At 35.5% G+C, this 18,554-nt stretch overlaps 1 protein-coding gene across 1 annotated transcript; it reads right to left on the bottom strand.

Moving 5' to 3' along the window:
* LOC131415744 (olfactory receptor 8S1-like) lies at nt 1-930 on the bottom strand. Its single transcript, XM_058557565.1, has one exon. It carries the CDS (start codon nt 928-930, stop codon nt 1-3), a length of 930 nt encoding a protein of 309 aa, XP_058413548.1.
* Between the last annotated feature and the right edge of the window lie 17,624 nt (nt 931-18,554).

Genomic DNA, 18,554 nt, shown 5'->3' with positions numbered 1-18,554 from the left:
CTACATGACAGGATGAAAATATTTTCTGAACATTCTTCCCATAGCTGCCTTCACCTCCTTGTTCTGCAGGCTGTAGATGAGGGGATTCAGCACGGGTGTGATCACACTATATTGTAAGGAGAAGATCATCTCCAGAAGGGAACCTGAAGTTGGTAAGAGATAGCTTATGAAACCAGAGCCATAAAACAAGATCACAGTAGTGAGGTGAGAAGAGCAGGTAGAGAAGGCCTTACTTCTGCCCGAGGTGGAGCTGATGCTCAGGATTGTGGAAACAATGCAGGCATAGGAGGAAACAATCATAATGAAAGTTCCAAAGAAATGCAAGACAGAGGAGCAGAGTAGAAGTGTGAAGTTGGTGGAGGTATCAGAGCAAGACAGAGGGAAGAGAGAAGACAGCTCACAGCTGAAGTGGGGGATAGTTTTGTCCTCACAATAGTCTAAATTGACGGCCAGGAGGATATTGACGAGAGCATCAACAAAGGCCAGGCCCCAGGAGCCCCACACCAGCCCAACACAGAGCTGGTTGCTCATCATTTGGCCATAGAGCAGAGGGGAGCTAATGGCTACATAGCGGTCATAGGCCATCACAGCCAGCAGACATGCTTCAGTACCCCCAGTGGCAAATACAAAGAAGGCCTGAGCCAGGCAGCTCTCTACAAAAATGGTTTTACTTTCAGAAAGTAGATTATCCAGCATCTTGGGAGCTGTGACAGATGAGTGGCAGAGGTCCAGGAAGGACAGTTGTCTCAAAAAGAAGTACATAGGTGTGTGGAGGTTAGAATCAGCCCTAATCACCAGCAGCATCAAGAAATTTCCCATCAGAGTGAGGAGGTAAATCAGAAGGAAAAGCACAAAGAGTACAATCTGAATATGGGGGTCAGTAGATAGTCCGAGGAGAATGAACTCACTGATAGCACTGTAGTTTTTCATTGCTGTATAGATAAGTGTTCTCTCTGGGAAAAAAGAAAGAAGATTTACTAAAAGTCCTTGAATGCCTCTCAGTTACCCACCACCTAGATCTTATTCTGCATAAATGTCTTTTCATTACTGTGCCACAATCCACTTTCATATGTAAAAGCTAAAACCCTGGTCATATCATTCCTACCATACCATTGATGCCTATCATACAACTGATACTTTAAATCAATCATGCTACTATTTTTGATTATAATATTTTTTTGACATATAGTATTTTTATGTGATTTACAGGATACATTTGAAAAGGAAACTTTGTTGATATGAGAGGAGGGTGGAGAAGAAAATTTCAGGAGTGAATTACTGGAGAAATGGAGAGAGGATTAAATCTAGATTAAAAGGACTTAAGTAGGAGCAGGGACACTTTGTCCATTCTATGTCTAGGAGGGAAGGTCAAGAATGCAAGAAGTTAAGGGAATTTCCATTTGATTGCTTCCATTTATTTTCAATAAAGTGTAAATGAGATCATTGGCTGTGCATGTGTATGTGTGTGAGCATGCCCATGTGCACACAAGAAATTATAAAGATATTGATAATGGTAAAATTAAGTGTACAGTCATGGAAACAGAGGCCAAAATGAAGTGTAAGAAATCATTAGAGGATAGGAGGACAATAAGGCATCAAGGAATTTAGAGACTGGATGGGGAATTCGATTGTTTTGGATTTTTCTTGTTTTAAATTTCCCTCATTTTACTTAATGGCATCATATTATCATTTAATTTTAAAATAAATTCATAAAATAATAATAAAATTTTAACAACTGGTATCCTAGATCATGATGCCCAGTGATATTTTAGATGGGCATTTGTGGGCAATGCTATGATTACAAGAAGCTGTTCCCAATAATAGGGTAATGCTCTGGTTAGATAAACCATGCTCACTCTAAAACCTGCATATCCAATAATATATGTGTCACCATACCTGTCTAAGCCATTATTGCAGGTTTTAAGGCCCCACATGGCTATCTAAACTCTCTCTTCACACTTTAAAACTTGTACATATAACCCAATACTGGCCTGATATTCTAGACTTCATTGAGTCTCAATATAAGTGTTATAATTCAACACTAGTTCATTTAGTTCATCAGTGAAGACTAAGGAAACTGTCCCATTGTTCATTCATTGACTGAACAGCTGAGCCTCTCAGCCCAGGTGAGGAACAAAACCCAATTACCTGAATTCTCAGTTGGTAGTAAACCGGTTTGTGGCAACATTACTTTCAGATCCAGTAAGTGATAAAACTCTTCTGCTTGTGAAGTCAACATTGAGAATATTGCTTTAGGGGAGAAGTAGAAAATCATACTGAGAGTTAACATTTATGATGGATTTGACACTAACAATGTAAAATAATAAATTGTGGACGATATCTGGATATTTATTTGCAGTTACTTGAGGTCAGGATACAGGAGATAATTTCTTAAATTCTTCCTCTTTCACTCTTTAAATATAGCAGCACTGTGTATGGGGGCTCCCAGTGCTCATCCTGAGATCACCCCATCACCCCTAGAGCAAAGCAACTTCAGAAGGGAACCCAAGTAAAGGTTCATGGTATCTGGGAGTGAGCTTGTGTTATATGAATTTAGAGCCAGCACATACAAAAAAAATTCTCTTTCTCTTGGCTACCAACAAATAGAGTCCAACTAACTAGATCCACAGATTCTATGAACTATAGAGAGAATCCCAAACTTGGGTCAAGGTAATACCTTGCATAGAAACTACTATTGCAATAAAAGTCAATGCTGAGGGTTTGATTCCACAGCAAGTTTCTTCTTTAAGATTACCTTCTCAGAAAAATCTTTTTAAAATAAAATTAAGAAGTGATGTCAGCAAGATGGCAGAATATGAGGTCCCTGTGCTAACCCTCCCAAAGAAACACCTATTTAACAACCATCCATAGATTGAAATACCTTTATTAAAGATTTGGAATCCAGGTGAGAGATTACAGCACACTGGTGGAACAGACAAACAAGAAAAGACACATTTGAAAGGGCAAGAAATAAAGTTTTACTTTACCTGTGTTCTCTCTCACACAACCCAGCACAAACAAGCACAAAAAAGATGCCCTTGACCTGCAAGTTCTCCTGTGGGGGGAAGAGAGCAAGCACACCAATGGATGCCAGCACCAGGCCTACCCGCCCACAGACCCTAGCACCAGGCCTGCCCACTGATGGTCCCTGGCACCAGGACCACCCACCCACAGACCCCAGCACCAGGCAAGTCCACCGGAAGACCCTGGCACCAGGCCTACCTTCCTGTGAACCCCAGCGCAAGGTTGGCCCACATATCTCTCCAGCTGGCCTGCTCACGATCCCCACCAACCAGCCCACCCAGAATCTCTGACCAGGCTGACTGGTGAAAGACTTTCCTTGCTAAAGCCAGTCTGTAAAGATTGAAAGAGGCGAATCCTTAAAATGCACAGACACTAGTGCAAAGTTACAAGGATCATGAAGAATCAGGGAAACATGACACCAACAAAGGAACAAAATAGAGCTTCAGTAACCAATCCTAAGAAATGGAAATCTAGGAACTGATTTACAAAGAATTCAAAATAATTGTCTTAAAAGGAGCTCAGTTAGCTACAAGAGAACACAGATAGACAACTAAACAAAATCAGGAAAACAATACATGAGCAAAATGAGAAGTTCAGCAAAGAAATAGAAACCATAAAAAAGAACCAAACAGATTTTCTGGAGCTGAAGATACAATGACTGAACTGAAAAATTAAATAGAGAGCATCAACAGCAGACCCAACCAACTAGAAGAAAGCATCTATGAACTCAAAGACATAACAATTAAAATTATCCAGTCAGAGGAATAAAAAGAAAAAAGAATGGAAAAGTGAAGAAAGTCTATGGGAAATATAGGACTTCATCAAGTGAACCAATATACACATTAAGGGTGTCCCAGAAGGAGAAGAGAAAGAGAAAGAGACAGAAAGCTTGTTTAAATAAATAATGGTTGAAAATGCCAAAATCTGGGGAAGGAAATGGATATTCAGATTCATGATGACCAATGAATTTTAAATAGGTTGACTCCAAAGAGGTCTACACTCTATAATGTATAAGACACATTATAATTAAAAGTCAAAAGTCAAAATAAAGGGAGAATTTTGAAAGCAGTAAGAGAAAAGCAACTCATTACATAAAAAGGAATCCCCATAAGACTATCAGTGGATTTCTCAGCAGAAACGTTGCAGGACAGGAAAGAGTAGGATGATATTTCAAAGTGCTGAAAGAAAATACCTGCTGATCAAGAATACTATACCTGGCAAAACTGTCCTGTAAAAGTGAGAAAGAGATAAACATTTCCCCAGACAAACAGAAAGGAAAGAATTCATCATCACTAGATCTGCCTTACAAAAAATAATAAAGGGAGTTCTTCAAATTGAAACAAAAGAATGCTAAACAGCAACAGAAAGCATATGAAAGTATATCTCACTGGTAAGGTAAAAACATAGACAAATACAAATAATGTAATACTGTAATGGTGTAATACATCACTTTTAACTCTAGTATAAAAGTTAAAAGATAAAAGTATTAAGAATAATGAATACGGTATTGTATACTTGAAAGTTGCTGAGAGTAAATCTTAAGCATTTCCACCACACACAATCACACACACACACACACACACACACACACACACGCACACAGAGTTAACTATGTTAACTATGTGAGGTGATGGATGAGTTAATCATCTTGATCTTGGTAATCAATCTAAAATGAGTATGTATGTCAAATCATCACATTGTACACTTTAAATATATACAATTATATTTGTCAACTATTCCTCAATAAAGTTAAAAAAAGAATAATGATAACGACAAAAAATTTGTTAATGGATACACATTATTAAAAGAAGTAAATTCCAATACCAATAACATAAAGTGTGGAGTGGGAGAAGTAAAAGTGTAGAGTTTTTATATGTTATTGAACTTAGGTTGTTATAAGCTTTAAATAGAGTGTTATAACAAGAAGAAGTTTTATGCAAGCCTCATAGTAACCACAAAGAAAAAACTTAGAGTAGATACGAAAATGATAAAGAGAAAAGAATCAAAATATATCACTACAAGAAAAAAAAAAAACATCAAAGCACAAAGGAACATAGCAAGAGAGGAAGAGAGGAACAAAAGAACTACAAATAGACAGAAAACAATTAACAAAATGGCAACAGTAAATCCTTACCTATCATAGTTACTTTAAATGTAAATGGATTAAATTCTCCAATCAAAAGATATAGAGTGGCTGAATGGATTTAAAAAACAAGATGCAATTATACAAGAGACTCATTTTAGCTTTAAGGGCACACATAGGCTGAAAGTGGAGGGATGGGAAAAGATATTCCATACAAATGGTAATCAACAGAGAGCAGAGGTGGCTATACTTATATCAGACAAAATAGTCTTTAAGTCAAAAAACGTCTAAAGGGACAAAGAAGGTCATTACATAATGAGAAAATGGACAATGAATCAGAGAGATATAACAATTATAAATACATATGCACCCAACATAATAGCACATAAATATGTAAAGCAAACATTGACAAATCTGAAAGAAGTAATACCAATACAATAATAGTAGGAGGCTTCAACAACAATTATGTACCAACAAAGTAAATAACATAGAAGAAATGTCTAACTTCCTTGAAACATACAATCTACCAAGACCAAATCAAGAAGAAAGAGAAGGCCTGAAGATATCAATAACAAATAAGGAGATTGAATCAGCAATCCAAAACCTCCCAACAAAGAAAAGCTCAGGACCAGATGGCTTCACTGGTGAATACTACCAAACATTTAAAGAAGAATTAATACCAAGTATTCTTAAACTCTTCCAAATAATAGAAGAAGAGAGAATACTTTCAAATTCATTTTATGAGGCCAGAATTAACCTGATACCAAAGCCAGACAGATATCACAGGAAAAGAAAACTACAGGCCAATATCCCTGATGAACATGGATGCAAATATCCTTGACAAAATATTGGCAAACCAACTCCAACAGTACACAAAAAAGATCATATACCATTATCAAGTGGGATTTATTCCTGGGATGCATGGATGGTTCAACATATATAAATCAATAATGTGATATATCACAATAACAGAATGAAGGAAAAAAACCACATAATAACCTTAATAGATGCAGAAAAACCATTTGACAAAATTCAACATCCATTTACGATAAAAACTTTTAACAATGTGCATATAGAGGGAATGTATCTCAACACAATAAAGGACATATATGACCAGCCCACAGGTAGCATCATACTCAGTAGTAAAAACTGAAAGTTTTTCATCTAAGATCTGGAACAAGGTAAGAATGCTCACTCTCATCACTTCTATTAAATAGAGTACTAGAAGTCCTAGCCAGAGAAATCAGTAAAGAAAAAGAAATAAAAGATATTCAAATTGGAAAGGAAAAAGTTAAATTGTCCTTGTTTGTAGATAACATAATTTTATATATAGGAAACCCTAAATACACTAAAAAACTGTTAGAACTAATAAATGAATTCTGTCAAGCTGCAGGATACATAATCAATATAGAAAAATGGTTGCATTCTATACACTAATGATCAACCAGTTGAAAAAGAAATTAAGAAAAAAAATCCCATTTACAATAGCATCAAAAAGAATAAAATACTTAGAAATAAATTTGACCAAGCAGATGAAAGATCTGTATGCTGAAAACTATAAGACTTTGATGAAAGAAATTGAAGAAGACAAATAAATGGAAAGATCCTGTCTTCAGAGATCGGAAGAATTCATATTGTTAAAATGTCATTCTACTCAAAGGGATCTGCAGATTCAATCCAGTCCCTTTCAAAATACCAAAGGCATTTTTCACAGATATAGAACAAACAATCCTAAAATCCATATGGAATCACAAAAGACTCTGAATAGCCAAAGCAATTTTGAGCAAGAACAAAGCTGGATGCATCACACTTCTTGATTTCAAAATATATTACAAAGCTACACTAATCAAAACAGTAAGATACTGGCAGAAAAATGTATATATAGACCAATGGAATAGAATAGAGAGTCCAGAAATAAGCTTATGCATGCACAGTCAACAGATCTTTGACAGGAGTGTCAAGAATACACAACAGGGAAAGTATAGTCTCTTCAATAAATGGTATTGGAAAACTAGATAACCACATGAAAAACAATGAAATCGGATGCTTATTTTATACTATACACAAAAATTAACTCAAAATGGATTACAGGCTTAAATCTAAGACCTGAAATTGTAAAACTACTAGAAGAAAATATCGGGGAAACCTTCTTGATATTGCTCTTCGCAATCTTTTCTTGAATGTGACATCAAAAGCACAGGAAACAGTAGAAAAAATAGACTAATGAAACTAAAATCTTCTGCAGAGCAAAGGAAACAATCAACAAAATGAAAAGGCAACCTAAGGAATGGGAGAAAATATTTGCAAGCCATAGACCTTTCAAAGGGCTAATACCCAACATATATAGGGAACTTTTACAACTAAATAGCAAATAATAATAATAATATGATTTAAAAATAGCAAAAGACCTGAATAGACATTTTTCCAAAGAAGGCATTCAAATGGCCAACAGGTACATGAAAGGGTATTCAACATCACTACTCATCAGTGAAACGCAAATCAAAACCACAAACAGATATCATCTCACACCAGTGAGAATGGCTATTATCAAAAAAACAATAGATAATTCTTGGCAAGGATATAGAGAAAAGGAGAACACTTGTATGCTCTTGGTAGGAATGTAAATTGGTGCAACCCTTTAAGAAAACAGTATGGAAGTTCCTCAAAAAACTAAAAACAGAACTACCATATAATCCAGCAATCCCATACCTGGATATATTTCCAAATGAATTGAAATCAAAATCTTGAAGCAATATCTGCACTCTCATTTTCATTGCAACATTATTTGCAGTAGCCAAGACAGGGAAACAACCTAAGTGTCAGATCAGTGGATTAGTCAGCAGATTAACGGATAAAGAAAATGTCATATATACGTATAATAAACTCTTATTCAGCCTTAAAAAAAAAGGAAATCCAGGGGCCGGCCCGGTGGCACAAGCGGTTAAGTATGTACACTCCAGCTGCAGCGGCCTGTGGTTTTTCCAGTTTGGATCCCCGGCGCACCACTTATTAAGCCATGCTGTGGCGGTGTCCCATATAAAGTAGAGGAAGATGGGCACGGATGTTAGCCCAGGGCCAGTCTTCCTCAGCAAAAAAGAGGAGGATTGGCATTGGATGTTAGCTCAGGGCTGGTCCTCCTCACAAAAAAACAAAACAAAACAAAACAAAATGGAAATCCTGCTATTTGCAACAACATGGATGAACCTGGAGGACTATATGCTAAGTGAAATAAGCCAGACAGAGAAAGAAAAATACTACATAATACCACTCATATGAGGAATCTAAAATAGTCATACTCGTAGAAGCAGAGAGTAGCATGGTTGTTGCCGGGGGCTAGGAGGAGGGGGAAACAGGTAGGTATTAGTCAAAGGGTACAAAGTTTCAGTTATACAGCATAAGTAAGTACTGGAGATCTACTGTACAGCATAGGGACTAGAGTTAATAATACTGTATTGTATACTTAAAAATTGGCTAAGAGGGTAGATCTTATCTTAAGTGTTCTTATCACACACAAAAAAATCACAATAATAATAAATAAAGAGGGTAGGAGGAAACTTTTGGTGGTGATGGGTATGTTTATGGCATAGATTGTTATGATGGTTTCACAGATGTATACTTATCTCCGAACTCATCAAGTTATATACATTGAATATATACAGCTTTGTCTTTTTCAGTGACTTCAATGAAGTGCTTTAAAAATTATATTGAAAGTTCCATTTTTACTGTGGATGATTCATGAAATATTACCATTATTGATTTATTTCTTCAATCTCTATTTCAAAATTTAAAATAAACAGCTCTGGGAACATAATACATTTGTTTCTAGCTATTAACACCATTATGTGGAGGAAATTAGTTGACTCCTGCCCAAGGGAAAAGTTCCATGAGAAGTTTTCATTTCAGAATCACACAAACAAAGGGCACCAGGCATAATAAATAGCCCATAAGAGTTGCTCACAATGTGCTGGTGAAAGATATGAACGAATGAATGAGAGACACTGCTTTTGGAAGACAAGCCAGTCTACATGACCAAGACACAGGCTTTTAAACAGTCTGTATTAGCTTGAAGTCCCTTGCTTTACGAGGGGCACTTGGCATTAGGAAGAAAGTATAAAGTGAGAGGTGCCAAAGACAACCATCACCTATTTTCTAAATGTGTCCTCATTTTGCTTTATGTCCTGCTCCTTGCCCAATTAGATACCTTATATGATCTCTGGTGGGTTAACACAGGTATTTGGTTTGGTTTGGTTTTGCAAGGCTTGACTAAGGAAACATGGAAATTAATAGTATTATTGCATAAATTAGACCGCAGGAAAATTTCCCTAGGATTTATATACAAATCACAATGATGTCCATTGTGCAATCAATTGACAAGATTTTGAACAGGACTTCTCCATATGAGCGAGGCCTAGCTGTACACATCACACAGTAACTGAGATCATCTTATGGAGTTATCAGTTCCAGCTCACCAGGAAGAGCACCAAGTGACAAAGCTTACTGTCTCACATCCGTGGTACCCTGTAGCAGTCATATTTGCCCTAGAAGTATGGACAACATGGTGAGGCTGCCCGTGGGACAGTTCTTTAGAGCTGAAACACTATCTTAGAGGACAAGGAAGAACTACATATGTTTCAAAAGGCTTCACATCCCATCTGTTAAAACACAAATTCAATATTAGATATTATTGAATTATTGTTAATCATCTCACGTGTGTTAGTGGGATTGTGATTATGTAGGAGAATATCCTTATTTCTAGGAGATGAATGCTTAAGTATTCAGGAGTGAAGTGTTATGGTGTCACAACTTATTTTCAAATGATTCAGCAGAACAGATTAGATAGGTAGATAGATAGATACATACATATATACATGCATGCATACATACACAGAGATAAAATGATAAAATACATGTAGTAAAATACTAACAATTCATGGATCTAGGTGAAAGTTACACTATCATGTTACTCTTTCAACTTCCCTGTATGTTTAAAATTTTTCAAAATTAAAAATGTTTTAAAAATTATTGAATTAAAAAACCCCACAAATATAATGACTAAGTTTACTTAGACTTTTACATTATGGAATATAAAATTAAAGCTAAATGATATTTCTCAAAATACAGTAATTTATAGAAAACAGTTACAGTGTATTTCCCTTAGTTGCAAGGCCACTGGTTGCAACGTAAATCTTATAGCAAAATGTTGTTCTCAGTTAAAACACACTCCCTCTATACACACCAAACACAATCCAAATAAACAAATTGTGTATACAAATACATAATTAAGACAACTGTTTATGTGCTTTTCCTTTTGTTTTTGTTAAGTGAAAGTTTTGAGTTCTTACGTCCGTAAGAAACAAGAATAAACAATATATAGAACTTGCCCAACATGGGTAAAATACATGCTAAGTAAAGCGATCAAAATAAAAAAGCAACTAAGGAATCACACTTCAATTCCTGCGAACTGAAGCAACAGAGATCTAACATTGTGTTAATGTGATGCAAAATTAGCTGGTTGGGGAGGAAAAAATCCAACCAGTTATTTGCCCTGCACACGTCAAGCAAGTAGCTGGACCAGTTACTTTGACGTTCAGGTGTGATGAGTACCCAGCCTCTGGTGCTTGCTCTGTTGGCTCTCACTGCCAACATGGTCATCTTGTTGCCAACCTTGGGATCTTTGGTTAACAGCATTAAAGTAACATTTTCAAAATCAAAATGGTCCAAAAGAGGCAACTAAGGTCGATCACAGAAATGGAAAACACATCTTGAATTACTGAACTGTTTGGCTCTCTTGATGATTTTTAAATAATTTAATTTTTAGGTACAGATTTGCAGAATAAAAGAAAGCAGTGAACTAGAAACTTAACAAATTATTGTGCAGTTGCTCCACAAATATAGATCAGTGTAAGCTTTACAGTGTTAGGATTATTTTTTGCAAGTATCCTATTCATTGAATTTCTTTTGTTTATTGTTTTATGCTGATGTCAGAAATCATGAGCATTGCCAGCAATGGATGTTTAGCTGACAATCATTCCAACTTCCATTGTGGAAGAATTAGAAGTCTGTCAATGCAAATGTACTATATGCTGTATAGTCAGTTTTGACTTTATTTACTTCTTGATTTTATAAATGCATATGAAGACAGAGTGGCAAGATTTCCACTTATGAAAACAAGAAACAAGACACCAGATATACTTCTTGTTGCAACGTAGGCATTTCTTAAAAATATTATTTTATAGTATTGGTATTTAAGGAAATACTGACAAGTCATAAAATTACGTAAAACAAAATAAATCTATAACTTATCTGATACAAACTCTGGTTTATTTTTTTAATTGCCCCAAAATGCAACTCTCTGGAGTTCAGGGTATAGATGAAATTTTAATCTGTAAAGATTAGAAATCTGTGCTTGATGTCCTCACCTGTTCAGGTGGTAATCTCAGCGACCTCAACCTTTCCAGACACTAATAAAATGCAGGCTCTATGCCAAAAGGCAAGGAGAAGCGGCAGAAGTATGACTGACTTCCTTGGAGGCACACATTTGTGGGGCCCCTATCCCAGACATGCTATTTTCTAGGTATGTGAGCTTTGAAAAGATACTTTATCTTTTTAATTTCAAGTTTCCCATCTGCATGTGGAAATAACAATAACCTTAATAATAACAATAACCTTAAACAATAACAATAACCTTGCAGTGTTGTAAGAATTTAATTGGATAATTTATATAAAAGAAGAGTTTTAACAAACTCAGTTTTCAATTTATTTGAAATGTTTAGTATTCCAAAGGAAAAGGAAGAGAGGCATATATGAGAAGTTGACCAGAACATCTTAGGGAACAGATACAAACTAGTCATCTCGGAGGAGGTAGCATTGCAGGAGAGCTGTAAAGAGTTTAGATGTGAGGAATCAGAAATAAAATAAGTGTCTTAGAAAGCCATAAAGAGAGGGAAGGAGAGACGGAAGGGAGAAGAAAGTTTTTCAAGGAGCTGGTCAGAAGGAACAAAAATATCAGAGAATTTAAGGCAGACATTACTATGCTCTTGGTTTGTATTCTGGAGCTCAGAGTTAATGAGTGAACACATCTTAGCTCAGGTGATTCTCATCAAGAGAGGATGTACCACAAATGCTCAACTCTGTGAATCGGTATAGTTTTCAATCTAGAAAGCTGGATAAAAAAAGAAGTATGTTTACCCAGGCTCCAAAAGACTCTGTAGACAAATCTTCAGAACCTTTTCCTAGTTTCTGCTTGAGAATCATGTTGAAACATTCAAAATTTTGAGCACCTTCTTTCATCTTTCTTAATCTTGATCACACAATCATTTGTCCACTTAATTTCCTCTATGACTAATATTTTGCTGTTAGCCTTATGCAAATAAAGGATCATCTCAGTGTAACCAATGAAAGAAAGGCAGCTAGATTTAGGGAGCCAGTGAGTTGGAGCATTGAATGGAGAGCCTAAGAGGCAGCTGACTAATGTTAGGCCATCCCTGGAGTCACACGAGAAGTTTGACTTTGGACTCATTAACCAAAAAGAACTTTTTTTAGATCAACAGAGGATGTTATTATGCATTATCTTTGGAAATTCTAAGTTGAAGCAATCACTTTGAAAGACTGAATGACAAATCCTGCTATTCTGATGAGAGTTCCACAGGAACAGGGAGAGAGAAGAAAATTTGGTCCCTGTGTAGGAAGCTAGGATTTTCCCACAGGCCAAATACAAGGTGGATGAACCTTCTGGGATTTACCATGCAAGCTGGGAGTGACTGAGTTTACCTCCTGATCATCTTCCCGTGTGTATATGAAATAGGTTTGTAAATACAAGTGAGTTGAGTAGCATGATAGTCAAATGAGTAAAAATAAGACAAACTGGCTTTTCATTAGTATTTCATTATACAAGAAATTATGAAACAATCTCCTGCCATATTATTAGACGCTACATCCCCTTACCTAGATTTAATAATTTAGCAGATATGCTCAGACATTTTCTATACATATATGGGATCCTTATATAGGCTCCAGCTTGTTTTCATCATTTAATTGTGTACTTCGGAGATCTTTTCACGCCTACACGCAATAGTACTCAGCTTATTCTTTTTTATGCTTACATGATATTCATAATACAGATATATCATAATTTATTTAACCACTCCTATTGATGATTATTCAAGCTGATTTCAAATCAAATCTGTTATAATTAGTACTCTATTGAGCATTTTTGCACCTATTTTTTGAGTATGTTATGCTAGTTATTTGGTAGTCTAGAATACTATATTGCAATTGCTGCACCAATATAAAAGAGATGTGTATTTAAAATCTGGCTTGATAGTTTACATACTCCATCTCTCAGTTATATCAATTTACCATTTACTTATCTCAATGTGAGGTAATTATATGGACTCAACAAGACTCCAAATCAATGCTAATTTCATGCTTCATAACATGTAAACGGGAATGTGAGAACAAACAAGCTCAGAGCCCTGCATGTAAGTCATTCAGCCTCTCAAAGGAGACCTCCTCATCTCCGGGGGAGAACAGGAAAGCTGTGTATGTCTACAGTTGCAGCACAAAATCACTGAGAGACGACATATAATCTAAAGCCAGTATATTTAAATCAGCACACTGACGGGAAAAATAAGTCAGAATAATTTTTGTATTCTTGTCATAATAATTAATCTTAACAACTAGTGCCGGCACAGATCAACACCAATTGCAACAAGGATTTCTAATGAAAACCAAGCAAGCATTTCTTATTTGATACAACCTTCCACTACAAACACGCAGCAATGGCAGATAAAGTACAAAAAGAATTTGCCTCTTATGTGAAATCTGATCTTGAGGTATTTCATTTTATGAAAATTTCACAATTAATTTATCCATCATTCTGTTGATTGCTATTTGAATTGTTTTTGGTTTTTGGCTAGTTGTGGATAAAGCTGCTATGGACATTCTTATTAAAATCTTTTATGTAGACATATGTACTCATTTTCCTTGTATATTACTTAGAGTGGAATTACAGGATCATAGCTGTGTTTAGTTATAGTAGATATTGGCAAATTGCTTTCCGATGTGGTTGTTAACACTTTGCATGTTTAACAGCAGTGTCTGAGGGTTTCAGTTGCTTCACATCCTTGTCAATATTTTGTATCATCAGTCTTTTTTAGTCTTTTAAAAAATTTTAGTAAATTAGATGCATGTCAAGTAGAAATTCATTATGTTTTAATTGCATGTTACCAATCATGAAAAACATTTTTCCATATGTTTACTGGCCATTTGGATGTCCTGTATTGTGATGGATATCAAATCTTTCCATTTGTTTGTATTGAGAATATACATTAAAAGTCTGTGGGCGCCGGCCCGGTGGCTTAGTGGTTAAGTGCATGCGTTCCGCTACTGGCCGCCCGGGTTCGGATCCCAGGCGCTCACCGACGCACTACTTCTCCGGCCATGCTGAGGCCGCGTCCCACACACAGCAACTAGAAGGATGTGCAACTATGACAGACAACTATCTACTGGGGCTTTGGGGCAACAAAAAAGAAAGGAGGAGGATTGGCAATAGATGTTACCTCAGAGCTGGTCTTCCTCAGCAAAAAGAGGAGGATTAGCACAGATGTTAGCTTAGGGCTGATCTCTCTCACAAAAAAAAAAAAAAAAAAAAAAAAGTCTATGGATTCTTTTATCTTTCTTAAATGTGTCTTTTGATGAACAGAAATTTTTAGTTTTGATGAAGTACAATTACTTTTTCTTTTTTCTCTTTTATAAATAGTGCTTTTGTTTCCTGTTCAAAAAATCTTTACCCATCTCAAGGTTATGACTATACTCTTCTAAGTTTTCTTCTAGAAGCTTTATTGTTTCACTAATCACAAATAGGATTACAACATCACAAACCAAATTCCTGTATAGTGTGAAGTAGGCCACACCATATGGGATATTCAGGTGATCCAGCACCTTCTTTTCCACTTAAATTACATTAGTATATTTGTTGTAAATCAAATGACCATACACGTATGCGTCAATTTCTGTTTCAATTATCAATTTGTCTATTATTATGCCAATATCACATGGTTTTAATTACTATTATTTTACAATAAGTCTTGAAGTCTGGCAAGGTACTCTAAAGTTATTCTTCTTCACGATTGTCTTGGCTATTGTGTACCTTTAAATTTCAAATTGAATTTGAGAAAATTTGTCAATTTCCACAAAAGTCATGCTGTAATTTTGATTGAGATTTTATTGAACATACAAATCAGTTTGGGAGAATTGGCATCTTAACAATATTGTTTTCCAAACCATAATTAAAGTATATCTCTACATTTATTTTGGTCTTTAATTTTTCTCATAAAGTAATTTTCAGGGTACAGATATTACTCATCTTTCAATTTATTCCTACACATGTAATGTCTGATGATATTATAAATTGAGTCATTGAAAAATATTTTTATTTAATAATTGTTTCTTGATTATAGATAGCATACAAATACTTTTTAAAGTTGGGATATAATTCACATGCCGTAAAATTCACTGTTTTAAACTGTAAAATTTAGTGGGAATTTTTTTAGTATATTTACAAAGTTGTGCAACTATCACCACTATCTAATTCCAGAATATTTTCATCATGCCAAAAAGAAACCCTGTACCAATTAGAACTCATTCTCTATTACCTTTCTCCCCCAACCCCTGGCAATGACTAATCTACGGTCTATCTCTATAGATTTGCCTATTTTGGACATTTGATATAAATGGAATCATATAATATGTGGCCTTTCATGTCTATCTTCTTTCACTTAGCATAATATTTTCATTGTTGTTGTAGTATGAATCAGTACTTCATTCCTTTTTTTTTTTATGCTGAGGAAGATTTGCCCTGAGCTAACATCCATTGCCAATACTCCTCTTTTCTTTATTTTTTGGCTTGAGGAAGATTAGCCCTGAGCTAACATCTGTGCCAGTCTTCCTCTACTTTGTGTGTGGGTCGCCGCCACAGCATGGCTGTAGTGTGTGTAGGTCTGTGCCTGGGATCCGAACCCGTGAACTCGGGCTGCCAAAGCAGACCATGAGGAACTTGGCCATGGGGCAAGCCCCACTTCATTTCTTTTTATGGCTGAATAATATTCTATTGTGTGGCTATACCACATTTTGTTGATCCACTCGTCAGCTGATGGACATTGAGTTCTTTCCAATTTGGGGTTATTATGAATAATGTTGCTGTGAACATTTCTATACAAATTTCTGTGTGGACATATATCTTCACTCTCTTAGGAGTAGAATTACTAGTTCTTATGGTGACTCTAGGTTTAACTTTTTGAGGAACTGCCAAAATGTAATCCCAAGTGGCTATATCATTTTACAGTCCCACTAGGAATGAAAGAGGGTTCCAATTTCTCCACATCCTCTTCAATACTTGTTACTGTTTATCTTCTTGATTATAGTCATCCTAATAGGTGTAAAATGGTATTTGTTTTGCTTTGTATTTCCCTTATGGTTAACAATGTAGAGGATCTTTTCTTGTACTTATTGGCCATTTGCATTTCTTTAGAGAAATATCTATTCCAAACTTATGCTCATTTTCTAATTGGGTTATTTGTCTTTTTGTTCTTGAGTCATAAAAGTTCTTAATATAGTTCAATACTAGACCTTTATCTGATATATGACTTACAAATATTTTCTCCTATTCTGAGGGTTGTCTTTTCACTTTCTTGAAAGTGCCTTTTGATGCATAAAAGTTTTTAATTTTGATGAGGCCCAGTTTATCTATATTTTCTTTTGTCTCTTGTGCTTTAGGTGTTATGTCTGAGAACTATTACCTAATCCATTGTCATGAAGATTTTGTCTGTTTTCTTCTAAGAGTTTTACAGTTTTAGCTTTTACATTTGGGTCTTCAATATATTTTGAGTTGTTTTGTGTGTGATGTGAGATTGGGGTCCAACTTTATTCTTTTTCATGTAGATAGTTAATGGTCCCAGTATCATTTGTTGAAAAGTATTTTTTTCCCCATTAAATTGTCTTGGTACTCTTTTTGAAAATCAATTGACCATAAATACATGGGTTTATTCTGGATTTTAAATTCTACTCCATTGATCAATATGTTTATCTTTACACCAGTATCACATTGTTTTGATTGCTGTAGCTTTCTAATAAGTTACATTTATTTTTGAAGGATTGTTTTCTTGGATATAGACTTCTTTGTGACATTCTCATTCTTTAAACACTTTGAATATGTCATTCCACTGCCTTCTGGCCTCCATGATTTCTGATGAACAATTGGGTGTTAATCTTATTGAGAGTTACTTCTTGCTGCTTTCAAGATTCTCTGTCTTTTGTTTTTGATAGTTTGATTTTGACATGTCTAGATTTGTATCTCTCTGAGTTTATCTTACTTAAAGTCAGTTGAGCCTCTTGGTTGTAGAGATTAATATTTTTCATCAAATTAGGGGAGTTTGGTGCCATTATTTCTTCAAGCATTTTTTCTTCCCCTTTCTCTTTCTCTCTCTCTCTTCTCTTTTCCCATTATGCCTATGTTAGTATGCTTGATGTTATCCCACAGGTCTCTGAAGTTCTGTTCATTTTTCTTCATTCTTTTTCTTCACGTTCCTTGGATTGTATAATCTCAAGTGATCTATTTTTAAGTTTTCAGATTCTTTTTTTTGCCTGTTTAAATGTTCTGTTGAGCCCCTCTAGTGAATTTTTCATTTCAGTTATTGTACTTTTCAACTCCAGAATTTCTATTTGTTCCTTTTTAAAAATAATTTCTATTTTTTTATTGATATTCTCCATTTGGTGAAATACTGTTTCCATACTTTTTTCTAGTTATGGTTTCATTTAGTTCTTTGAACATATTTAAAATGGCTGATTTATCCATTTGTCCCTTGATGGGCACTTAGGTTGGTTCCAAGTCTTGGCTATTGTGAATAACGCTGCAATGAACACAGGGGTGCATGTACCTTTACAAATTGGTGTTTTCAAGTTCTTTGGATAAATACCCAACAGTGGAATAGCTGGATCATATGGCAGTTCTATCCTTGATTTTTTGAGGAATCTCCATACTGTTTTCCATAGTGGCTGCACCAGTTTGCACTCCCACCAGCAGTTTATGAGAGTTCCCTTCTCTCCATATCCTCTCCAACCCATCAAGGGACAAATGGATAAAGAAGATGTGGTATATATACACAATGGAATACTACTCAGCCGTAAGAAACGATGAAATCCAGCCATTTGTGACAACAAATGTGGATGGACATTGAGGGTATAATGCAAAGTGAAATAAGTCAGAGGGAGAAGGTCAAATACCGTATGATTTCCTTCGTTAAGTAGTAGATAATAACAACAATAAACAAACACATAGGGACCGAGATTGGATTGGTGGTTACCAGAGGGGAAGGGGGGAGGGAGGAGAGTGAAAGGGATAATTCGGTACATGTGTGTGGTGATGGGTTGTAATTAGTATTTTGGTGGT

The sequence above is a fragment of the Diceros bicornis genome, chromosome 17 (assembly GCF_020826845.1).
Source record: "Diceros bicornis minor isolate mBicDic1 chromosome 17, mDicBic1.mat.cur, whole genome shotgun sequence".
Lineage (NCBI taxonomy): Eukaryota > Metazoa > Chordata > Mammalia > Perissodactyla > Rhinocerotidae > Diceros > Diceros bicornis.
This window is presented reverse-complemented; position numbering and strand designations above follow the sequence as displayed.